General features: G+C 38.1%; 1 protein-coding gene and 1 long non-coding RNA gene across 4 annotated transcripts in view; both read left to right on the top strand.

Moving 5' to 3' along the window:
- On the top strand, positions 1 to 12,115 carry LOC310890325. The gene is made up of 2 exons (XR_014577180.1): positions 1 to 883; positions 977 to 12,115. It is a non-coding gene; the product is annotated as an uncharacterized lncRNA (long non-coding RNA).
- SLC12A2 (solute carrier family 12 member 2) overlaps positions 1 to 26,208 on the top strand; it is a 62,740-nt gene that overhangs the window by 716 nt on the left and 35,816 nt on the right. For all 3 annotated transcript variants that reach the window (XM_083819187.1, XM_083819189.1, XM_083819188.1), the window contains exons 2-6: positions 18,846 to 18,965; positions 20,640 to 20,715; positions 21,291 to 21,386; positions 22,723 to 22,862; positions 23,679 to 23,789. In XM_083819187.1, the coding sequence (XP_083675313.1) occupies positions 18,846 to 18,965; positions 20,640 to 20,715; positions 21,291 to 21,386; positions 22,723 to 22,862; positions 23,679 to 23,789 (543 nt within the window). The remainder of the gene's footprint in view (positions 1 to 18,845; positions 18,966 to 20,639; positions 20,716 to 21,290; positions 21,387 to 22,722; positions 22,863 to 23,678; positions 23,790 to 26,208) is intronic.

Genomic DNA, 26,208 nt, shown 5'->3' on the forward strand with positions numbered 1-26,208 from the left:
GAGGGGGTTTGCCCCCAGTACCCTACACCTCACACCGCACCGCCGACCCTCCACGGCCACCCCTCGGCCTCCTGGCGGCGCTGCTCCCAGGAGCTGGAGGGCAGCCGGCTGCGGGTGCCAGCCAAAGGGATCCCTTCCTCTAGCTCCCCCCTCCTTTTATTTTATTTTTATTTTTTCCTTCCCCCTCCGTGCCGCAGTGGGTATTCCCCCCAGCGGGCGCAAGGATGGGGAGGGAGCTGCGAGCGATGGAAGCGGTGCTAAAAAAGGAGGAGGAGGCGGCAACGCGCGCGTCACCCTGATTCTTGTGGCCCCTGCTTTCTGGGGCTGCTCCTCGTTTTGGGGAGGGGAGCGGGGACTGCCGGCCCAGGGGGGGCACCCTGCACCACGGGGGGGTGCTCAGGAGGTTTGGGAGCCCTGCACTCCCGGTTACAGCCGCCCTGCGAAGCCTGTTTGCGCTGCAGGCTGGCACTGCTGAAGGACAGGCTGCGGGCAAGCTGCACCCGATGTGGTTTTGGGGTCATGTGGCAGGGGGAGCCAAGTTAAACCATCGCAGTGCTGCTTTCTTGCAGCATCTGGGTGCTTTGTCGCGCACTAATAAGTACACGTTTCAGCGGGTCTTTCTGCTGGTGTAGGGAAACGAGGGAACATGTGGGCCACATCCTAATGAGGCGAGGAATGCTCTGCTTCCAGAACTCTTTCCGTCCTGCCTCTCGCTCCTTGTAGGTGGAAGCCCATGGGAAAATGTCTTCTGAGACCCTTCGCACCATTGTTAGGCAGCTTAGTGCATGTGTACTGATTTAGGATTTTTATTTTTGGTGATTATTTAGCTGTGTTTCTTTTTTTTTTTTCTTGAAACAGTGGCTCTTTATCTGTTCTGATAAAGGTGATTGTTGCAGGAAAGCATCTCTATGGCACAATTAAGATTAGATATCAGAGTAATTACGAGCAGTAACAGTGAATTACTGTTGCCTCTTAGGTTCTCTCATGACTGAGTTATATGAAAGTCTTTAGTCTGGTTCTGAGCTGGTGTGGAATGGAAGTGGATGTCTTGTGCATGGGGTTAGAGATGCTGTAAAAAAGCCATGTGATCTGTGCAGAAACAGTGTATGTTTCAAATTTCTGACACCTGGTTCCTAACTGGATGAGAAGGAGTAGAAGGGAGAAGTTCATTAGATACTCTGTTCAGTAAGTAAAACATAACCTGAAATTCTGAGCTTGGCAAATACTTATTCAGTGTGTTTACACAATAGCAGTCAAGGAAGCTCTTTATGATACCATTAAGACATTTTGGTGCACAACCTGACTTAGTCTGGAACTGCACTTTCTGTAAGTGTCTATATAAGTCTATAATTTCTTTGTATTTAATTTAAAGGATGGCAAGCAATTTTCTTGGTGGGTTGTAGCAAAGAGGAGCTGTGGACAACGTAATTATTCATTCTCAAAATCATTCTCAATTATGTTGTAAGCGTTATTTAACTTAAAGTATTAATTTCTAAAATGTCCTTAATTTAATATGCAGTATGGATAGGTGTCTAAGTGAAGAAGGGATTTTTAAAAATAAGTGATTTCCCCCACCCCCACTTCTTAGAAACTTGAAAAGTTAAACCCTTTCCTTAGCTGTGGGTTTTTGTACTAGCTTACCTGTACAGCATGTATGTCAAAGGCTTAGCAGGGCAGCTAGTATAAACATCCTAGTCCCATTGAATAAAACTTAGACTAAGTAAAGACCTATTGTTACATCCACAAAATGCTTGTTTTTGTGTGGGAACTGTTGTTGGGTTTCTGTCCTGATCAGCTTCTTGATCCAGTGCATCAAGGTGGGCATTTATTTTGCATCACGACTGTTTGAAATGTGTTCACCAGCCATGTGGTTCGTTGCTTTGAATTTAGCTATTTCATCTTGCAGGGTGTTTGCACTGTACTCTAGTTTCAAAGGTAAATGCATGTTGAGAGGCAGAGTTACAGTATTGCTGGTGCTAGTACCAATTAAATAACTCTTTTTTTCATAGCCTTGTTTACAAGCTTCATATGTCTCCTCATTCTGTTCTCACAGAAAAGGCCAACATGAGGATGATGCAGTTTGTGGAAGATACACATGTACACACGAGTTTGCCTTGTCACGATAGGATAGGTTTCTAACCACCTCAACCGTTGTTCGATCATTCCAACTGAAACTCTTAGAGTAGAAAGGGTTGTGGCAATACAGCTGGGAGATGCTCCAGTACTCATATGGATGAATTGCATGCTACTGGTCTTGGTTCCTCACCTTAAATTTAAGGTGAGGAGTTTGTCGCTTATCACTGGCTGCAAATAGCCAAGGCGATCAGTTCATTGCTTACCCACTTGGTGTGCATTAATCTTTCCATCCTCCAGAGAGATGGCAGAGGGAATTTGGTGATATTTTTACAGCTGCTAATGTCACAGATAAGGTGATGCTTTGCAGGAGCATCGGTCTCCAGAGATGTAGAGCTGTGAGGATGGTTATCATTAACAAAGAAGTGGGAGGGAGACAGCATACTGTGCCGCACAGGTTTTTGTTGCAGTTGCAACACTGTGCACTGCCCTGAGGAGGATCCACTGAGAGGATCTCCTTCAGACATAACGAAGACTAAGTTTTTCTTTTTTTCTTACGTTTCAGTAGTTTTGCCAATGACTGTAAGTAAGCCTACAGCCTGTAGAATGCATTCTGTAGGCCTTCGTCTTCCTCAATACAAAAATCACTGTGCTCTAATATAGACCTTGTGGTTCTGGAAGGCAAATGCTTTTAAAGCATTCAGAATTGGATTGTTTAAATTATTCATTACTGTGCATTAATTTTTTTTGTTGCATTGCCTTAATTAGGGAGTTTTTTTTTTTGGAACAAGAAACTTAAGTCTGTGAATGATTCTGATTTAATATATGCCTTTTGTTCTGTCATTTACAGCTGTGGTAAGTAGATGGTATGTAAACCAAGCCCTCTACTGGTAGTTTTGTTCAGTTGTTTGCTAAATACTTACTGAGAATACTAGTTGGTTCCTTTGACAGGCTATAAGATGGTGATCTCAGAGGAAGATCTTCCCCCTGCCCAAAGTGGGGGGGAGGGGAGGGTGGGAACACACCAAAAGACACTTAAATGCACAACTTTGCTTCCTCACCCACAGAGAAATCCATGCATCTATCCTTTGAATTTGGAGACAGGAGTAGGAAATACTGATTGTTTTGATGCAGGATTCACTCTTTCTCTCTTTTTTGCTCAACTTGGTTTACTGATGCTTGTAACTGTTTTTCAGTCTTTGATTTGTATTTTATTGAAAGCACTTAACTTAAAACATTAAGCTGCATATGGCGCTACTTCTTAACAAAGAATGCATAATCTCTTGAAAATGGTGTGAAGGGATGAAAGACACGGACTCCTGATGGCTCCTGAACAGAAGGCCTTTATTGCCCTTTCTTCTCCACTACATATACTTTCCCCGTAACCCCATGCGCTGTCCACGTGCACGAATCGGTCATACAATTGGTTAGAGACCCTCAGACACGTGCCTCAAGCCAGCCAGCAATTGGCCACTGTGCAAAGTTCATTTTTAACACTGAAGCCAAGTTAATTTATCTTGACCTTGCTCAAGTTTTTTCTAATGCTTATTTCCTCATTATCTCTAATTCAGGGATGTGTGAAACAGCGCAAAGCCACCTGCGAATTCCTTTCCTACAATGGTGAATGGCTACTGTGTCTCCCAACTTTTATCTAGCGCTTTCATCTGCTAGTCTGTAAAGAAGACAGCCTGGCTAAAGATGCACAGAAGACAAAAAGATGATTTTAGGCTATTAAGTAAGCTGACTATGTTATGTGAGGTCTGTCTGAAAACTGCTTTCTCCCCGCTGCCCCTTTTAGAAGGCAGGAACTCTTCTTGCAGCACCTTGCCAAAGCCCCCAGTCAGTCAGCAGGCCTCTTAACTCTTGTGTTGGTGTGACTTATTTGAAATAGCTTCTTTTCTTTCTTGCTCTTTATGTTTGTAAGCAGTGCTTGCATTTCTTTCTGAATTTCCATCTCACTAAAATGAAACATGAGGAGCTCTCTTGTCCAGGCTTGGTCATTACGCTTTCGGACATCCTAGAAGCTTTTCATTTGTAATTGTTCTTGTTACCAGTTTTTGAAGAACGGTGAGCTCTGTGCACCTGCACTCAGATGTGGCTTTTACTAGCTGTGTGCAAAATGGTCTTTCAGTGCTTTTTTTTAACCTGTGTGGAGAATCATCACTCTACTTATTCTGGTACCACACAATTTTTGCACCTCAGGGGTCATGGTGATAATTGATATTATGAACAACTGCTGCAAACAGCAGTAATTAATATTAGTCCTCCAGGGTTTTTTTTATAAGGACCATCTGCATTTTCAGATCTGTTGTATGAATCTCCTTATCACATGTGTGATATCTTTACTTAAAACACCTGTAGATTAACAAAACCCTTGTACAGTCATCAGCAAACAGCTAGTACTGTTCATACTTTTGTTGTTGTTTTTGCTTTGTTCCAGAGAAGCTAGAAATAACTGAAAGCTGTTAACAGGATATAGTTTGAAAATGCAAGTGTGGGCTGCTACTGAAAGGTGTAAACTGCTCTATTCTCATGGTTGTGTTTGTATTTATACGGCTTAAAGTTGGATCTGGAAACCAGTCGGGTTTACGGAAAGCAACCCCTGCCTTGTTATTCCCCCCCTAACTGCAGAAATCTTGCACTGCATGAGGTGGTTTTGTGCCCTGGTACAATACAGGATTTGTCTCCATTTTGATCGCACAACTGTCAGTAAAAAAAAAAAAGTTTTGAGCAAGCACCCCCAATATATGTTAATTTGTAAATTACATACATGTACTACTCTACTAATATTATGTATACTATAAAACATGCACATAAATAGAGGTTAAAGGATGAGATGGAGATGAGGGAAACTGATTTAACAATATTTTAAAATTTTGCATGTTAACATTATGAAAAAAATACTTTATTCTCATACTCCAGTGGATTCTCCTGCACACACATTGGTTTGTGTGTATCCCTCCTTGGAGATTACTGCAATACACTGAAACCCCGGAGCACTAATGTCAGAAGAAGAGATGACACTGTAATTTTCCAGTGGAGTGCAACTAGAGAAGGAAGGAAAGAGGGAGTGCTTGTTCAGAGAAGCTTGACTTTTAATAAGCCAATCTTAGCTCCCATATCATCAGTATCAGTAAGACATTCAAGACCAGAATGCGAAAGAGCAGCACTAATTTTTTGTTTGGCTAGGTAGCTTTTCTTTCAGCATAAACTACATCAGAACTGGTTAAAAAATAAGGTGACACGGAGTGAATATTAATCTGCAGTTTAACTTTTTCCCCATTTGGTACTGTACTTGATTAGACATCATCTGACTTTCATTCCTGAAGAATATTCTTGCAGAGAAGGAGGTTGGCAAGATTGCTATCTCGGAGTAATTCAAACCAGTGTACTACATCTTCAGCTGCATCCTTCAGATTTTTTCCTGAAGTTCCACATAATACTCAAACAATGTGGGCAACCACAAACCCATCTGCTTTCTCTGTGCTGCCTCTCTCCCTGCCCCCCTCATGCCCCTGTTTGGCATAGGTAATGGCATTTACAATGTGTTCATTTGTTAACTATTTTTAAACAAAAATCTTATTAGTGGACTTAGAATTGTTTGCCTTTCGGTATTCTGGAAGTTATCCAGTTTTTACAGCTTCGGCACGTGGAACATCTTTGATTTATTTCTCTACTTCAGCATGCTGATTAGACCTGATAAACTTAATTGTGGTTGGTTGTTTTTTCTCTATAAAACACATCTTTTCTGTCTGATAAATTTAACTGACTTTAAAGATGTAGTGAGTTTAAAAAAAAAATAATTCAGTCTGTCTGAAGCCTTTTTAACAAGGAAGCTTACCTCACATCTTCATTCTTGCTAGCTAATTTTCCTTCTTCAAATGAACTGCTTCTATTTCAGATTATTCAGGCTTTTGAATTCAAAGGAAATAGCAACATTTGTTGCATCTGTGAAGAATATGTCAGTGTTATACGTTAGTGTTTCAACTTACTCCAAGGGGCTTACATGGTAGAGAAACCCTAAAACCATTCCAAGTAATCTTCTTCTGAGCTGTAAGCAGTTCGTCAACTTGACTTGAATGTAATGTTGTGCCAGTACAAGTGCAGTGCTGCATGAATGTACCAGCTCAGCTCTGTGCTGGCTTGGGGTACTGTGCCATTAGCTGTATCTACCACATTGTGGTATGATGTTAAAAACTTGGTCAGTGTCTAACTGACTTTAATTACTTCAGTGGTCTATTTAGTCTGTCATAAGAAAATGGGTTAAATGTAACTTTGTGAAAAATTATTATAGCTAAAAAAAAGTCACTTTCTAAGTGTAATTATAAGGTTGTGCCTGTGTACTGTGACATACTTACTCCCCATTCCCCACCTCTTGACTGGGAAATGCATCATGCTTTCTATGTTAGAAATACATGACAATTGGAAAGTGAACAGCAAGAATTCTAAAAATCATCCTTTTTGGGGAGAAAGGGTACAGAATGTAGAAGATAACTTGGGAATTTGCTGTACTGGAAACAAGTTCTTCAGAAAGGTTGAGGCAAGAATTCTCTTTTGTATTTTTTGACAGAACACTGAGTTTCTTGAACTACTTAAGTATGCAAAACTGCTATGCAAGTAGCTTGCTAATAGGATTTGATTCATCTTTATGCAGTTAAATGCTGCATCTGCTTCATTCTGGAGAACAAGAAAATAGTATGAAACACTTAAAGGGTCTCTTAACTGTTTTATGTAGTAGACATGTCTTTCAGATATCGAGTGAAAATCGAGTGTGTTCAGAACCTAACCTGTTTTCCCAAGGAATAATTCCTCTTTTTGTGTCAGAGGAGTATGACAGTCAGTGGACAGTAATGAATAATGACTTATATAATCATTCACTGTACTAGTTGTAATGGTTCTTCTGGAAAGGATCAAATTCATTGGTGCAGCAGGAAAACTAATATGATTCTGAAGGGCACTGGAAAGGTATTCTAGCTTCCAGCTTGGACGTTCTTCACCAAAAGATCCTAGTGCTCCCCAGTCAAGACTTCTTAAACAGAGGGTAAGGTTTGATCTAAATCAAAAAGGACTTAGGTTTATACAAGAACAGGAACTTTTATGGTGATCCATCACCGTCATGACGGAGGTGTACTCTTGAGTTGTGAAGCTACATACACTTCTTCCTCATAAAGCTTGATGGATTGGTTACCCCTACGTCTGTGCAGGAAGCCGTACCTCCGTTTTTTTGTAACTTGATGTTAATGGTGCAATTTCCTGTTAACTGAAAGTCTAGACACTTCCTGGCAAAGGAAGATTTAAAATATATATTTATATCTATATATTTTTAAATGAGGGCAGACCATTCCTTGCCAGGAAGGGCTGACTTTGAATATAATATTTCTAGAAATACAGAACGTGAGCATTGTAGGTCTACCATGGGGTAGTCCCATCATACAGCCGCTGCATGGAGGTCTCTTCTAATTTCTTACATTTCAGTATTATCAGCTTGCTTGGAGTATTCGTATTATCATGTCCTTATGGAGAGATGTTTGAATCAAGATGTGAAGATGTGGAGAGTTTTTTTTCCTGTCTTGATGCTTTTGAAAAATGCTCCTAACCTCTAGTGATTTTTGTTATACAAACAAATACTATTGGTCTTTCAGACAGGTACAAAAGAGTCTAGTCTCCTGCAGATGTCAACAAAACTGGTGCCATGTCACGTGTAAGAACTGCTCGAAAGGATTCCATCGGTCATTGGATGCTGGCTGCAGCCTTTCAAATCTCAACATCTTTGTGGATATCTAGATTTCAGTGCTTTCCCTCTGTCAGTATAGCTAGTCCTCTGTTTATTGAAGTTTAAATGGAGTGAAAAGATTTGAATCTGAACTTCCTATGCTAACATTAAGACAGCTAGATCAAATAGTGTTGGCATAGTCACCATTTACAGATGCACTGATGAACATGTTACTTTGAGAGAGACTTTATTTTGAGACGTTTAGGAAAGCAATGCGATGTTTGTGATTTTTTTTTTTCTTATAAAGAGTGGAAAGCCTCAGAATTCCTAGTAATGCAAAAGAGGCCAGAAGAAAGGTTGGGAATCAACCTTGGAATACTATGCACTGCTTTAATGTCTGTTAATGTGACATGACAAGTTAGCGGCTATGGAATATTTCTCACTTTTGTCTCTGTCCTGATTTTTTTTCCCCTCTCAGAAGGAGTTTGTTGTAAAATATCCAGGGAAATGATGACAAGGGACAGGTAAGGCTTATTATAAGCTCTAGCTGAATTCTGCAGTTTGGGCAAGTTACTTCGTGTCCTGAAGCCCCCTTTTTGTTGCTGTACTTCTTTCTTTTGAGGTGGTAAGATCAAGATCAAAGATCATGTTCTCTTCATTTTCACTAACTAAAGTACTCTTTAGGTATGGGCAATTTGCTGTTACTTATTTGTGAATTGGTTGCAGACCTTTTTCTTCAAATAAAAGTACCCCAGAATGCAGCTTGCATCCATCCTGTATTTGGAGGGGAGGATCATAATTGCTTCCTTGAAGAGAAAAGTCTGTGGCCATGGTTTGGTTTCTAAGCTATATCAGAGATCGTTCAATAACAATTTATGCATGTAAGATCGAAGTGGTGGTGAGCTTAATAAACAAGTCACCTATCCTTTTGTAAGTACACTACCTTGTGAGTACAGTGATTAACTCCTATGTTGAAATCAGTTGTCCAAGTAAGTTTCTTGATTAACAATCTTGCTAGCCTGGTTAATAATTCCAACTACTGGTGAGAGTTGGGAGGAAAAATAGATGATTCTCTACCTGTTAAAAAGTAAAAATGTCTTCGAAAATCAGAAAATACATGTATGAATAAGTATACACAAATATTGCTTAATGTCTGTGTTAAAAGCAGTATTGAGTTGCAAGACAGTGAAATACAAGCTGATGGCAGAGATGTGGAGCTGGCTAATTCTTCAGTTGACATGTTAATTGTAACTATAAATTTCTTCTGTGTTCAAAATTGTTCCACTGTAATCAAAGTAATACAAACTAATTTCAGCTCAAGATAACATTATGTTCTGTGCTTGCTGCAATCTCTTTTAAAATCTCTAGAAGCGGATGCCAAAAGTATTTGCTGCTATATTTTAAATATGTAATTGTAGAGAAGGTAATGTAGCCAGAGCACTTAAGTTTTTTTGGTCTCTTGGCTGCAAACTTGGAAATGACTTCCTTCGATTGAGGCTAGTATCCAGTGGTCAAAGGTGTTCATGTTTGATCCAAGGAAGAAAATCTGCATTTTAAGAGCAGATCATGTCTCATCTGGGTGATCTATCTCCTGTTGCTGTAGGTAACCTCTGGGTGCCTTTTAATGGGTTAGTAGGCATTTCTAGGTCACAACTGTAAAGCTAGTGAAATCACGGTATATAGTAGCAGGATTTCATGTGCTGGAAGTGGGAGTTATAAACTCTAGTAGGAAATCTGTTAACTCATTCCTGGCTTAAAACCAAGCAATAAAGTACCTAATGTGCCAGGCATTGACTGCTGAATTTTCTGAACTGCATTCAACTCCTATTCAGTGCACAATAACTAGCAGCATTCCTTGAAGGTGTGTGTTCTTTAGTTTGTTTTTTAAAGAAAATTCTCAAGAGGCATTTAGTCAGACTGAGATGTCTTCGGCATGTCTTCAGTCATGTGTTCTTCTGTGCTTGCTACTTGACTGGGTTTTTCCCTCCCTCACACACTGGTAGCCATAATAACCATTCAAGCTTTGTAAGAAACAAAGTTGTTTTTGCAGTAGAGAACTAATTCTCTGTATTCCAAGGCAGTTGTGTAGTCATAATAAGGAGAAATGTTAAGTAGATAAGCGGACAGTAGAAGGCCTCACTGTTCCAAAGTAAGGTAGAAGCTTGAGGAAAAACAGGATGAGCAGTGTGAGAACAGTAGAACAAAGATCACAAGTTCTCAAAACATAAGAAAGGAGAAATTAAAGGGTTAAAAAAAAAAAGAAAAATTGTACCTATATGGTATAGAGGAGCGTCGAGTAGCTTGTGAACCTGTAGTACTCAGCCAATGAGGAAACAGGAGAGGTGATCAGGTTCTGGGTAATAGGGAATAAAAGGTTATGATTTGTTTACTAAAATGCGCTCCTGATTGACAGGACGCCTGCCATTGTAATCATGAATAAAAAAGTTTCACAGAAGATCCTGTCTGAAGAAAATTATTTGAGATGTTTTGGTTGGAGGTTTTTTCTTCCCTCACGCACTGGTAGCCATAATAACCATTCAAGCTTCCAATTTAACTCCTGCAAATCCTCATGCAGAATATCTAAATCTGTTTTTGTAAACTTGGCAAGTTCATTTTTAAGTAAAGAGTTATCAGGACCTTGTAAACTCTCTAAGTGCCCGTGGAAACTACTGTCTTTGAGTAGCAATTGTAAACTGAAAAGATAATGGTGTTTGCTTGGATTATCGCCCTGTTTGAGGTACCAAATATACCTGTCATCATCCCCTGTAGGTAAGATGTAGATTAGTGGTGTGTGAAGGTGTAAAAATGTGACAGCCTACCTCCATGCTCAGATTGAGGGCTATTATGAAACATCTAGAGTTGGGCATACAGTTCTCAATTCATATGCTAACTCGTGGTAAATCTATCATCATCCTCATCTCAACAAGACTGGTGAGGAACAACTAGAACTGCATGCAATATTTGAAGTGCAGGTGTACTACAGATTTTTTTGTGATTTACTCATTACAAGACACTTCTTTAATTTTATTTTTATTCTGTTCAACTGTTACTGAGTAACAAGGTGGTAGCTCTCTCAAATTATTAGGGTAGGCCTGAAAAGCGTTTTTTCACAGGTAATGAGGGATGCAGACAGCACATGTATGTTTGTTTTTTCCCAACACGTTAGCTTGCTTTCACAGAGATTGAGCTAGAAACTGGAAATTAATACAACAGAAACTCAAACAAGATTCTTCTGCCTCATTTGATAGTTCTAAATAGCAAATTGTGTTGAAGCAACTGCTTCCTCCAGGTCTGAATATTGATACATACTCCTCAGTTCTGGGGTCTCAATGGGAGCGAGGTTTAGGTAAACTCCTTTTGGCATAAATGAAAGATTTACTGAAATGCATCAGTAGAGAGAAGAAAATAGCTGTTTGTCTACAACAGTATTGTTAGTGTTACTAGATGACAAAATAGACTGCCCATACCAGTAGTGATTGTTCCCTAACCAAGTTATAGTAGAGTAAAATATTTGTCTTCAATACTTCTTTCCATTTAAAGCTTTTTGTTAATGTTACAGAGAACATTTTAAAACTGTCGGACTTAGTAGATATGTTTTTCAAGTTAAGTATGAAAAACTTGCTGTGATTTGTTATTACTCTCCAGAGCAAAGTTAACAACAGTATTTGAACCATTTTGAACATTAGTAGGTCGAAGGAATGGTTAAATATAGGAGTCGGTGTTATCAGATCGAGTGAAAGAGACTCGAGAACTGTTTTCATTCCTGTGTATTTAATTACCTAAATACTCTGTATTCACAGGCAGACAGTCAAATTTAATACTGTTCTCAATAAAATACTCATGCATATTAATTGCAGGACTGTTTTGTGTCCCTGGACAACAATATACACAAAATGACTTCACAGAGATTTACAAGTTTTGGAAAGGAATCTCAATGCTCTGTTTCTTGCTCTACACTGAACTATGAAGATAAAACTATTAAAACATAAAAACAGTTTATGAAGGACCCTTGAGCACAAACTGGGGATCCGTGCTTCTGTATTAAGCGACTGTCAGCATGCTGCAAGTGCAGTGTTTGAAGAACAGAGGTGCTTGATAGTGCAGTGTACGTCAGCCTGCTTTTAGTAGCAGGTTTATTCTTTGCTAGCGTGGTATCACACTTAAAATACATTTGTGACCGGTTTGTACTGGTACAGAAGTTGTCAGTGTTGCGTCAGAGGTAATTATTCTATGTAGTCACTCTCTGTATAGAGTACATTTAGCACTTTTTAAATGTTAGACCATTGGAAGCATCACAAGTGAAGTGGGAGGAAGAATCCAAAAGTTCATTCCAGAAGGGGAAGTGGAAGGTCTGTTCCTGCAAGAGAAGACTTGTGGTCATTAAAAATCATGGGAAATGTTTTTTTTTTTAAGCAAAACATATAGTAATTCTGCTATTATTTGATAACTTTTCCTGATCTCTCACTTATCTGTACTCTAGCAATAGAATGTCTTAATTAAAAAAGTAAGACAAATGTTGAACAGTTTTTTTCCCTCATATTTTTTGAGCCCTGTTAACTCGGAAAATTTTCTGTACTTTCCATGGTGACAAGTTTTGTGTTTGAGTAGCCGTAGCATTAACTGTGTGCAGATAGAGTTGGGCTGTTTAGGAGTGTAATCACTGCATGTGATGGATTCCTTGATTGTTGAGACTGCTGGCATGCTATATCTAGATCAATACATTTTACCAATCACTTCCTTCCACAAAAAGGAGTTTATAAGAAGTGGCAGTGCCAGTAGAGTTGAGCTTTTGTAAGAGGAAAAAAAGAAATTGTTATGGTGGTGAACAGCTGTGTGTGAGCAGTGTAGTGTACAGCTTGGCAATTCAGATGGAAGCTTCAGTGAAGGGATGTAGAAGATGTGTGAACATCTCTCCTCCTGAAGAATTCCACTGTCAACAGTAATTGCTGAAAACATCTGTAAACACAAAACTGTTAGAAGATAAAAGCTTAGTTACCTTGTCAAGGCTTTGGCTGTAGTTGGTGACAACAGGAGACCTGATGTTAAACTGTATTGTCATGTCCATACTGCAGATGATGAAAGACCATTCTCAGGTGGCTTCCCTAGTGTCCTGTCCTCAGGAGGTGTGTTAAATGACCAAAGTGCCATGCTTCATGTCAGAATATGTAAATAGAAGGCGATTTTGAATACAAGCAACTGTTCTCTTGATTAAATATCATTGAGTACCATTTTTAAATACTGCTGCAGAAACTGGAGCTTGAAAAAGTGAGGCTCTGTTGGTTTTCTGTGACACTTTGATAGTAATAGCTATTTAAGTCCATTTCACTACCATATCCTACAAAGACAAGGAAAAGCTGCTGTTGTGGAGCCTAAGGAACTAGTGTGAGGAAAAGCCCATACTTTGTGGCATGTGCTAACCCAGTAGTTGGTCAGACTTAGAAAAAAGAAAGTTAAGTCCTTCTCTGGCCTCTGCTTGCACAAGAGTAACGGGAATAGGAAGAGTTAGCTAAATAAGTTATTCACTACTTGGAGCACGCTAAATCAGGCAGACCACAAAGAAAGTACAGATTATTCATCTACGAGCTTCTACTTAAAGGTTGTAGGTACAGATTTTATGTGGATAAAAGCCTGTAAGGTTTAACTACTCCGCCAAGAATTTTGTGGAGGGGAAAAAAGAGCAGTGGGGGGTGGCAACCACCTACTCCTACCCTAAGATTTTTGACAAAACATTATTCAAATTGGAATGAACATGTGGAATCAGATCTAAACTCAACATTGTATCAAGTGTTTTATTTTGTAGTGGCATAAATTTGAGTCAATGTTTTTCTGTTGCCTAACATAAATGGTATTTACACCAGGAGGAGAATCCACATTTGGTAAGAAGTCAAGAATCTGTAAAGCCTTTGTTCAGAATCTGGAATTTCTTTACCTTTATGATATAATAAACTAACTTTTTTTTTCTGGCTGCCAAAGATGAGTGTTGTACTCTTACTATAATAGCACCCTTTCCCCTCCCTCTCCTAGAACAACCCAGTTGTAAACTTGAAAAATCAATCTAGTAATGTTCAGACTTACAGAGCTATTGCTCAGCAACTGTTTGCCACCTGACAATTCCTGATCTTTCATTCATTCATTGACTTTAATATGAGTGTAAACAGGGTGTTTTCAAAGTATAGAGAAATCAAATGCGTTGTAAGAAAAACCAATAGCAATTGAGAGAAATAATTGACTAAAGTAACTTTCAGTAAGATCTTGTCCAAAAAGAGGTAATCTTAAATACAGACTTAATAGCCATCTTGTCCTTTTGAGTCTTCCATACAACAATACTTGAAAAGAAGCAAGAGCAAATGACTTCATATACATTCATTCTGGTACCACCCCATTCAGGGCAACAAAGCCTCAGTATGTTGTTCTTAAAATGGAATCTAGATAAGTTCACCACAAATAAAAAATGCAGCATAATTTAAACAGTTATCAGTTGTTTCAGGATTCGCCGTAAATCTGAATAATAATTTTGCTGATGAGAGAGTTTTCTGGACACCAGTATGTTACAGGCTGGATGTGGAAAAATCTGAAGTCTCTTCTGGCTAACAACTTGTTTCTCATTTCTAATGCACTTCTAATAAATATGTGGGCTATTCATAATTGGTACAAATAACTTATTGTTATACTTACGAAGCAGTACTGGAGATGAAATAGTAGATTATCTTGTACTACAGTCCACTGAACAGTTTAGCAATGGAGATTTGTGTGTAGGAATAGAGTTTAACTGTTTCTTGGCTAGATCCTATTGATGTATGATAGTTGTCAGCCTGTAAATGTAGATTATTTTTCCTTAGTGGAAGTGAACACTGGCTCTATGCTTTCTGTAGATTTCTTAGATAAAAGACAATATTTTGATAAATAATTGTGTTTAAAAGATCATTTGTGATCTGAAATGACAAAACTTTCTTTTCTTTCCTTCTCTTCTATTGCCTCCAAATCCTCAGTACCATATTGTTTATTTTTTTTACTGTTTGTGAAGATCTCATCATACACATATTGCTGTTTTTAAAATAGTGCTCATGAGTTTTTTCCCCACTCAGTGACTTGACTAAAAACGACCACAAGCATGAAAAATACTGTCTGTTTTATTTACAGCTGAGACCACAGTGGTGCTTTATTAATCTGGCATTAAAGGGCTAAACTTGGAGCCTTGTGTAGTTGAATACTTTTGTGCCCACGCTTTGTAGTATCTGTGTTCTCACTGGTGTTTTTTGGGCACCCACTAGCACTGATAACCAGCAATAACCTTTCAGTTATTAAGTTTTTTTGTACACTCGGAAATAGTTTTCTATAAAAAAAAAAATTGCATAGTGTAGAGCGACAAGGCATACAGAACAAAACTCTCTTGTATTCATACTGTGAATAGCTTGAAAATAATCTGTTAACTGATAAATATCAGTTACGAGCTGTTATCTCCTTCAGAGTAAGACAGGCTGATGGACTTGTTGGAGCGCTACAGCAAAATGTGCAGCTCTATAATGGGTGCAGGTTCTACTAGTACCTGGTCAGCCATGGTCAGGTTGCTGAAATATGTAACTGTCCCTTACAGTAGATGCTAGGACACTCTCAACCTTCTCTTAAAACCTAAATGTGAAGCAAACTAAAACATTTATTTATTTTGTCTTAAAGTGTTATGACGCACTATTACAGCATTGACTGCTTTAGTTGAATATAATGTTTCAGTGTTTTGGGACAGACGGATACTGATTTCTTCTAGCTTGGTCCTCCCCTGACTAGCCTTTTCAAAAAAAAAAAAAGTTTTATTGTTTCTTACTGGAAACATGACATGCCTTTTTGTAATACCAAAAGGTGTTATCAGTGTTGGCTGTTTTCTTGGCCAAAGCATTAAAAACTGCTTTTTTGATACAAACAGGACTCCCTGAATGCTAGACGTTAAAATTGAGTTTGTTACAAATGTGGTGTAGTGATTTCTTATGGCAATGTGTATTTTCTATGAAGGAATAATAATGTATGGTCACACAATTGTGCGCTTGGTTGGAGGTCTTGGTTCAAGATTGTGAACATGTTTATTAAACTACCTGTGGGACTTCAGGACTTGTTTCCTGCGCTCTGTTTGAAAGTGTTTTAAGGTGACATCGAGATTCCTCAGTGTTCTCTGGTTACTGTGGTCGCGCAGTTTAGTAACAATGAGAGTGTACAGTTCAGCATGGAACGCCTATGAAGAGCTTAAATTGCGGACACTGACAAATTTCCATGCATTGTATTAAATGTTCACATGATAAAGCAGCATAGCATAGTAATAAGGTTTGACACAATCCAAATCTGTTCTTCTTGTAGTAGTTGGTTCTTTCTGGTTGACAGATAAGAGTAAGAAATACTTTCATATACTTTTCGTACTTTTTTATACCCCAACTTAAGAGTACAAAAGCATTTTCTGTGCAGCATTTAGATATACCAGTCAGGCTTTTGTAGCTGAAGTTAAATGTTTGTTCCTCATAAGTTTGTTTTTGAAGAAAGAATAGAAAATAAAGAATGCAAAATAAATTCTAAGGAAAGAAAAGGTTTCTTATAGTAGTTTATAAAGTCTAGTAGTGCACTTACCCTGAACCCTGTGTTAAGGAGAGCCCAAAGGGTGCTGTTGAGTTAGTGAGCATCCCACAGCCGTGGGAGGCTGTACTGCTCCCTTGAATTGTTGTCAAAAGTTTTTTTTGACTGTGAAAACTCAAATAGCAAAAAAAATTAATCACTGTAGAAGATCCTGGCTAACAGGCTTCTGTTTATGGCTATAGTCTATCCGTTGTTTTTAATATTTCTTCTTTTTTCCTTTCCTTGTTCTTGGTGTTCTTGGAGAGGATGGTGGAGAAGGGGAGAGACAATTCTGGGAAATGTTGTGGGAAAACATCAGTATTTGATGAGGGAAGACATTAATACGTAGAAAGAGTTTTGAGTGTTTTGTTAATAATTACGTATTCCAGTATTTCTAGGGAAGTTATCCTAAGGAAGAGTTTTCAAGTGTACTAGGGCATATCAGTATGTAGACTTACTCTTTTCCATCATAAATTTCAGGTGTGTCTGAGCTGAGTGACAAGCCTGATGAGGTGCCTTTCTGTTTCTTCAGCTCTGGCCTGGGCAGGTCAGCATAGGCTCAGTAACCTAGGTTACTTGTGGTGGCTTGTAGCTGTAGGCATTCAAGAAGAAGTAGATATTCTCCTTCCTGACAAGCAGATGCTGGGATTAATTCTATATAGAATTTTAAGTGTTGCAGTATGGTAACCTCCTTGTTTAATCCTCACCATTTTTTTCCACTCCATATAGATCACACACCATTTCTTGCTTGATTTGTTTCAAGTCTAGAGTGCTTAAATACAAGTAATCAGCAGATAGATTGATCTGTTCAAAGGCTATGCAAAACTCCCATGAAGTTACAGCCATTAGATCTCCTCTGTCTAGAAGAAGTGCAGTTCAGCAAGCTGGGTAATTTCCTTTTATGTTTCTTTTTGCCCTCTGTTTGGGGTTTGTGTATCTATTACCTCCTTCCTTGAGACAAGAAAGCCAACTATTTAAGAAACCTTCCTGGTAGAGGTAATGATCTGTAAACTGATGAGAATTTTGCCTGATGGTAGAGATCTTATGCCACGCAGGATATCCAGATGTGTTGCCGGTATATCTGTTTTCGTGAGAATTTTATGACACAAGGTACTTGAAGGAAACAGCAGACATGAATCTGAGCTAATAATCTTGGTGTAAGGTTGACATAATTGTATTTTTAATCTGTTCATGTGTTTGCCTCTAATTATTAAGGAATATAGATGGCACCTGTTGTAAGTGACAGCTCTGTAAATGTTTCCTTGGGAAACATCTGTGCTGATGACATATTTGATATTAATGCATCAGAAAGAGGAACTTGGAGCTTCTCATAGTAAACTTCCTGACTGCGTGCCTTCAGCGTTGAACATACTTCTTGAAAGTGTAAATTGTGCCCAGTCTGTTTTGTCTTATTTAGCAGATGTAAGTTCTGTCTCGTACCTCATTGGGATAGAGCCTCTAATTGCTTAAATATTTTCTAAGCATGTTAAGATGCAGGCTGCCTAGCAAAAACTGCTTGAGCTGTTTTGTTGAATAGCACCCTCTGAATGATTTCAGTTTTTTTCGAGTGTATTCATTCCATATACTTGTTGCCTTGGATAGCTAACATACTTTGCCTAGAGTCTTTTCTGAAGGTTTCTTACAGCAAGTGTAGGAAATACTTAGGCTTAAATGCTGAGGTGTTGGTTTGGCTTGGCAAAACGGAACTGCTTTTTGAAGAGCAAGCCTACAGTGTGTGCTTGAGCACACTTAGGTGTATGTAGTTATGTACATCAAACAGTTGAGGCTTCTGCATTGTAAGTCTGAGTTAAACTGAAAAAAAAAAAAGCCACAAACTGTTTTTTGCATGGGACTGATACTTTCTGTCTGTTATGCTTCTCTTTTAAACTGTGCTGGGATGTCTGGGAGCAGATTCCTCTTCCTTCCTTCTATCTTCCTGAAATGCCACTCCTCTACCTTCCTTTTTAGCAGCATCATCTTACAATGAATAGCAGAATAATTTACAGGGAAGTCAATGTACTGAAAAATTGATCAACTGACAGCTAAGCCTGGACTACAGGAAATGGTGTAGATGAGGGCCAGTAACTTGTGGTAGTACGCTTTCAGATTAAGAAATAAAACTTTCCGTGTGGTAGCAGTCACTGCATATGAAATTGCATAGTTCTTTTAGGAAAAAAAATCCATAACTGTAGGACACATTCTTTAAAAATATTTATTACTCAGCGGTAACAGTTCACAGGTAATTTTGGTAAATGAAGAGGAACTCCAAAGTTGTCCTCTTAAGTTTGGTGTATATTCACTGAAAACTGTAAGGTGTGCTGAATGTAAATGGTAACTTCTACCTCATCATTTTTTAATTATTCTGTTTGCACAAGTACACTATTTTTAAGACTTGAGTATCACATTGCCTCTGTACTCTGTTAAACCTCAAAGAAATATATATATATATATTTTTTTTTTTTTCAAGGAACCATTTGAAGATGGCTATGCAAATGGAGAGGAGGGAACTCCTGCTGGGGAAGCAGCTGCCACTTACACACCTGATAGCAAAGGGGTAGTCAAGTTTGGCTGGATAAAAGGTGTTTTGGTAAGTTTGATAAATTGTGCCTTAGTGATTTAAATACCTTTCTTATTTACTTATACAGAAGCAAAAAAAAAAAAAAATACTGTGGTGAGAGTACCTACATGTGTATGGTAAAGCTTGAATTAAGTATGTAAATTTTGTTGAACCTGTTACAAAGTCGTCATCTCCTAAGCTGTCGTTCTCAACACTAAATATTTTGGGGGGGAAGGGGAGAATCTGAGTCTGTCCCCATTCAGAATAATGAAAAACTAAGGGTAACAAAAAGGATTTTATTTCAAGTACATATGAATTTATTTTTTAATACTTTGGCAGAGAGGAAACGTGATTAATACACGTACTCTCCAAAGCTATAAGATTTTTTTAGTGGAGGCTGCAAATGCAACAATTGGTTAATACACATCGAACTCAAGCATTCAGAATACCTAATTTTAGTTCAGGAAGCTTCCACTGCGCGTTAGCAACTTCCTTACAAGACCTGAAGCAGCCATACCCTTTCTCTTGGGAGAAAGAGTGCTGACAGCAGCTGTGTAACAGATACTAGGACCTCCTGTTGATATACCCCAACCAAGGACTGAGTTATTCTGCTTCTTACCTGCTTTAAAATGACCTTGAATTTCTCTATTCCCAAATTCTGTATTGTACTATTTTTGTAAGCAACAATACTAAGTATTAAAGTTTGGAAGACATATTGATAGTATGTGTTCTGTATGCTGGTTTGAAGCTGATACTAGATGTTAGCATAGGGTAAATGTTGCTGGCCAGTTTCTTCCAAAATCTGTTAAAAAGTTTTAAGCAGGTTTTAAAATTCCACTTTTAAATTTTCAAAAAAATTAAATTTTAAAAATTTAAAATTAGTGTTTCCTTATAGGCATAAGCTGCTGAGGTGAATGTTTCTAGCTCAGGCGTTTTTGCATTTTGCAAGACTGCATAAAAATCTCTGAAAACATTCTTACTTCCATGGTTTGGACAGGTACTTGTCTCACTTCAGTGACCACCTAAACCTTTTGCAGGGTTGATGCTGTAATCTCCAGGTGAGAGATTCACACAAGACCTGCTGCTTGTCTTCTGTCTAAACTGTGCATGTTGCAAACTATTTTATTGAGGAAAAGAAGAAACAGACTTTATCCCTCCCTCTTCTACATTCCTCACTTCCCCATTCTGTTAGTGTCCTTTAGTAAGCTAGTCCATTGTAAGATACGAAAGTTCAAGGGCTGTCAAGTTGTGGGGGTTTTCTGTTTGTTTTTTTAAATGGAGAAAATATTTGGTAGGTTATTGTTTTAGTACTTGAAAAAGGAGTTATGGGAGATCTGAGCTAAGAGTATTGGCAACCTCACAATGTTAATGATGTATTCTGTATATAATGATGTAATGATGAATTTTAGATCCTAAAGGTTGGGGTCTAAATTACTTATTTGTATTGTTTGATCAAGAATTACTACAACTGTCAAATGTAACTATAACTCTGTTGTTCAAGGCAGTATTTTTTTAATTATGCTTCCTTTTAATTTTTAATCAAAAAAACTTGTCTAATTAAAGAATCTATTCTTGTAAAACAATTTGAAAAGTGGTGAGGAAGGACTACGAGATAAGTCAGACAATATTAAAAGTAAAATGAAGAATTAGTGGAAATGATTGCAGATGTAAGACTCATGTTAAATGTCTGTTTTATTACCCTAGGTACGATGTATGCTAAATATCTGGGGCGTAATGCTCTTCATCAGACTATCATGGATTGTTGGACAAGCTGGGATAGGTATGTGTACAAATTATATAGTTTTATTTCAGTGGAAATGTGACCTAAGAGATTTTCATCCTGAATTTGCTGTTAGACTGGTACAGAAAATTGCTTTAATATTCTCAGTATTTTACCCTTATCAAAAGTTTAAGCAATATGAAATCACTTACTTTCCATTTATCTAGAAGATACATGATTTTAAAAATGATCTTTTCAAGTCTTCAATAAATTGTGGAGAGAAACTTTTGGTCTCTAGTTATTAAAATCTGCATATAAACTATGTAGGATATATGCCTTAGAAAATTATTGAAGTTAGCTTTGAACTGCAAAAGATCTGTCACCTTCCAAAGGGACGTGTTTCCTTGAAGCTCTAGGGTACAGCTTCTACTCTGACTGAAAATATCACTTATCCAGTTTTGTTTGTATCCACAAAACACTTCCATACAAAAGGGAAATAAAGCCTCGAATGTACAGGACCACATACAATAAACTTGTGTCAGGTTTAGAAGACTAATTTTTTTAAATAAAGTTGAGTTGAAGATCTGTATGCTTGAATTCTGCTGGACTTAAACTCTTTTCCTCTTTTTCAAAAGGTCTGTCTGTTGTTGTTATTGCAATGGCTACTGTTGTGACAACTATTACAGGACTGTCTACTTCTGCTATAGCCACAAATGGATTTGTAAGAGGAGGTAAAGCTTCTTTCATAAAACTTTTAAAGTATATTATCATTCTCAAGCATACACTTTAAAGGTGGAGTCTCTAAATTGTTTTCCATTTTCTTTTAGCGGGGGAGTAAGAACAGAATGGATAAAAATAGGAAGGAATTAAGTTTTCTGAAGAGCACGGTCTTTCTAATTTTCTGTATTTGACTTCAGTCATGTAACGAAAAGCCAACAGTTAGCCTAGTAACTTGACTTGAATGGTGGCTTTCTTTTGTAACATGGAAGAAACATCATCTGTTTTAGTTCTTGGAATACAAACATTGTCAGAAACTTACCCAGGAACAAACAGGGTCTTGATATTCACCTGCGTCTGCATGGGCTGGTGAAGAATGTGTTGCTTTTGTGTTCATGTCCTGAAACAAATCTTTCTAATGAAGTAAATCCTATAAAGGGATATGCTATATCTATATATAAACATACAAAAGGACATGTTCTAGGTCTAGCGTGATTTCTTTTCTTATGTACAAAAGAAATTCTCTGAACTCTTTTGATCATCTCCAACTCTTCCCAAGGGTGATGATTTTCATTTGCTTTGATAGTGTATGCACTGTTGTCATCAGTTCCTGTAAAATGGTTTTATAAATGGTCAGTACCTGTGGCATGCTCAAACTACTTCATGACAGTACAAGATGGCTACTGCTAGAACTTGTGGTAGAATTAAAAAAGAAGCAGTTCATTTTTCTGTGCATATAAAATTCTGTTGTTTTAAGAACGAAGAGAAAGGAAAAAAAATCACCACAACATAGTAAACAGACTCAATGGGAAAGATCAAATATGAATCTTAGTATTATGTCGAGCTTAGTTTCTAAACTTTTCTCTACCGCATTATATGTATCAGATTATCCTCTTCTAATGGGAGACATTTGTTTTGAACCACTTCTACAAAATAATGCCTTATTCAAAATTTTGAAGTTCTTAGTTTCTTGAGCTATAGCTAATATAACTGTAATAGTAATATTATGCACAGTTGCTTTTAAATTTCAAATAAATCGTAAAGTACAGGCAGCTGTACTACTGGCCTTTTTTAACAATGGAACTGGTTGCATAGGTGAGTAATATGATGTGGTACATGAGTTGGGTGATTACTTCCAACTGGTGCCTTTTCTTAGAAACTTGAAATATACTTCTGTAGCTTCAGCATGCCTGTTCCTAAAATACTGGGTTTGCGGTTCTTTTCTAATACATCAGGAAAGATAAAAGAATAAATTGTATCATGTTCATGTAAACACTATGTTGCTGATTCTTGTACATTTTTCTTAGTTTCTTTATTGTAGTGTTTTTTTGTTCATTTTTTTCCTTTCAGGAGGAGCATATTACTTAATTTCCAGAAGTTTGGGACCAGAATTCGGTGGTGCCATAGGACTGATTTTTGCATTTGCCAATGCTGTTGCAGTAGCAATGTATGTTGTTGGCTTTGCAGAGACAGTTGTGGAGCTGCTTAAGGTATATGGATAATACTGATTGTATTGATCATGCTGCACTCTATGCAGGTTATGCAGGTTTGTGCTGTCATTTAATAGCAGAAGATTTCATAGTTAACAAGAGGAGGAATGCTACTGATATATGAATAAATTAATACTGTAATTCAGTAGCTTTTTGATGTGTAACAAATTATCATTGATGTCAAACTGGAATTTTACTTGCTGTTTTTCCGTGAAAAAATAAAATGCAGAACTTATTCTGAAGTTAAAACTGCTGGCTGTTGAGAAGAGTGGAAGTATAGATACCTGATGCAGAATCATAAATTATTCATACTAAGATTCCTAGTTAGCTGTTTTTTTGTTAACTGAAAGTAGTTTATATTAAGTTCCTTTCCAAAGAGTTTTGTTTGTTAAAAGCAATTCCTTAAGATAAACACAACCAATTTATCTGTTGCATTTTTTGATATAAATGAGAAGAACTGAATTATAGTTGTTATAGAAGGGAAGATGTCTGAAATGCATTGAAAGAATTAAGAGTAATGGTGAACAACAAATATATCTATAGATGCAGGATGGTAGCTGTTGCTGTGCTGATTAATTCTCTGGCAGTTAAAAGATAGGTCATTTTCTCTGGGGATGGGTTATGATGAGATTTTTTTTCTTTGTTTCATATCACTGAATAATTCTAAATGAAAATAAATTGCGTCTCTATAGGGAATTTAAAGTGAGCACATTTGTGATAGAGGTTATGTCTAAAATAATATTCAACAATACATTTCTATTCTGTAATAGGGAAGATAGGTACTTGATAAAAGTATATGACTGTTTCCATTTTTAGGAAAATGGGACACTGATGATTGATGAAATGAATGACATCAGAATCATCGGAGCCATCACAGTAGTTATATTACTTGGAATTTCTGTTGCAGGAATGGAATGGGAAGCAAAAGTAAGGAACTATTACTTTCTCTTTTTTGCTTTGCTTTGTATTTCTGCCTTTTTCTTTACTCAGCTGCCTGATTAATTTTTAATATATTTAGCACATTCAATATTGCATACACAGTATGTTAGGAGTCAAACAGTGGGCAGTTTTTAATCTATAGAATCATAGAATATCCTGAGTGGAAATGGACCCACATGGATCATTGAGTCCAACTCCTGCATCCACACGGGACTGTCCAAAAATCAGACTATATGCCTAAGAGCGTTGTCCAAACGCTTCTTCAGCTCTGGCAGGCTCAGTGTTGTGACCACTTCCCTGGGGAGTCTGAAGTGCCTGACCATCCTCTCAGTGAAGAACCTTTTCCTAACAGCCAGCCAGAACCTCCCCTGTCACAGCTTCGTGCTATTCCAGTAGGACTTGGGTCCTGTTGCAGGTTGCCAGAGAGCAGAGATCGGCGTCTTCCCTTCTGATCCCCCTTGTGAGGAAGCTGCAGGCAACCATGAGGCCTCCCTTCTGTCTCCTCTTCTTTAGGTAGAAAAGACCAAGCCGCTTCTCATGCGTCTTATTCTCTAGACCCTTCACTATCTTTGTGGCCCTCCTTTAGATGCTCTCTGATAGTTTTATGTCGTCCTTATACCGTGGTGCCCAAAAATGCACACAGTGCTCAAGGTAAGGCCACACCAGTGCAGAGTAGAGTAGTAGGACAGTCGTTTCCCTTGACAAGCTAGCAGTGCAATGTTCGATGCATCCCAGGATACAATTGGAGCTTTTGGCTGCTAGGGCACACTGACTCATGTTCAACTTACTGTCGAACAAAACACCTAGATAAATTTCTGTGGGGTTGCTCTCCAGCCTCTCTTCCCCCAGTATATACAGGGTTGCCCTGTCCCAGGTGTAGAGTCTGACACTTGCTCTTGTGAAACTTCATATTGTTGGTGATGGCCTAGCTCTCTAATTTGTCAAGATCTCTGCAAGGACCCTCCACCTTTGAGGGAGTCAACAGCTGCTCCGAATTCAGTAGTGCCTTCTGCAAACTTACTCAAAATACCTAGTCTACATCCAAGCCATTTATGAAAACTTTGAAGAGAACTGGCACTAAAATGGAGTTCTGGCAAACTCCAGTAGTGACTGCCTGCTAGCCTGATGTAACCCAATTTACTAGAACCCTTTGAGCTTGACCTGTCAGCCAGTTGTTCACCCATTGTAGTATGTGCTTGTGAGAAACATTGTCAAAAGCTTTACTGAAATCCCGAAAGATCACAGCAACCATCTTCCCTTAGTCAACTAGATGGGTAACCTTGTCATGTAAGGTGGTTTAGCAGGACAGTCCTGTTGTGAACCTGTTGGCTATGATCAATGACCAAATTGTCCTTCAGGTATGATGACTGTCTATCCCTAGCTCACTAATTTGCATAGATCTGTACAGCTATCCAGACTGCTTTGCTGAACTGCAAGCTTAGGTGTCTCCAGCTGAGAAACAGCAAAATCTATCCTTAATGACGCTATCAAGAAGGTTAACAGTATTACTTTCTGCTGAGCAATTTCAACACAAGAAAAAGTAAGAGCAATAAAATGGAAGTTTTCTTTCACTGGGAACTTCACATGAGCTCTCTGCTTGGAGAATATATGGCCAGAATTGAAACCAAGTTACGTAGTTACTGCTAACTGAAAACCAGTATTCTGACTTCTCTCGTATTCTCTTCTATATTTGTTTTCACTTGGAGCAGCCAGACAGTGCTTTCGCAGTTAGTCAGCCCAGCATCAAGGGGATTTGTGAACACTGGTAGTGATGAATGTGTAGGAGGGGTAACCTACTTTTCTTATCTTTTTGTGGCTGTATGGTCTTAGGTCAGCTCTGATTGTGGAAACAAACATGTACAGATTATAAGATATCTTAAGATAAACCGTATTATTAGTGTTCTGATAGGCAGTCTAGCTTGCTCAGTTTTTTTGTGTGACTGGTGGCTTTTTCTGTATACTCCATAGTGTGCTCACTTGATGTTTTTTAAATAATTGAGAGGCTTACTTGTCTCTATTCCCACTTATAGGTGATTGTGAACCAAGTATTTTTTGCAGTGAGAATCATCCTTATTTTCTGCACTGAGAGGCAACTGAAAGATCTTCTTAATGCAGATGTTAAAAATTTCTTGTGCTTGTGTGTCAAGTTGATGATGCTCATAATCAGAATGAGGGTTCTTGTTGCTTCCAGCCCTAGAAATAGGGATTGTAGAAAAAAGCAGTGAAAATAAGTGCCTTACTTGGATCTACCACATGGAGGAGAGAATCTACAGAAAACAGTTTTGGCTTGTGCTTTTAACTTGAACAACATACTTCTGTAAAAATTGTTTGCCTTCTCAGACAGTGAATTTCAGTTCTTAACGGTATCTCTCTGCCCCCAACTTTGAACAACCCTGTTTCTAACCAC

Source organism: Anser anser (assembly GCF_964211835.1).
Source record: "Anser anser genome assembly, chromosome: Z".
Taxonomy (NCBI): domain Eukaryota; kingdom Metazoa; phylum Chordata; class Aves; order Anseriformes; family Anatidae; genus Anser; species Anser anser.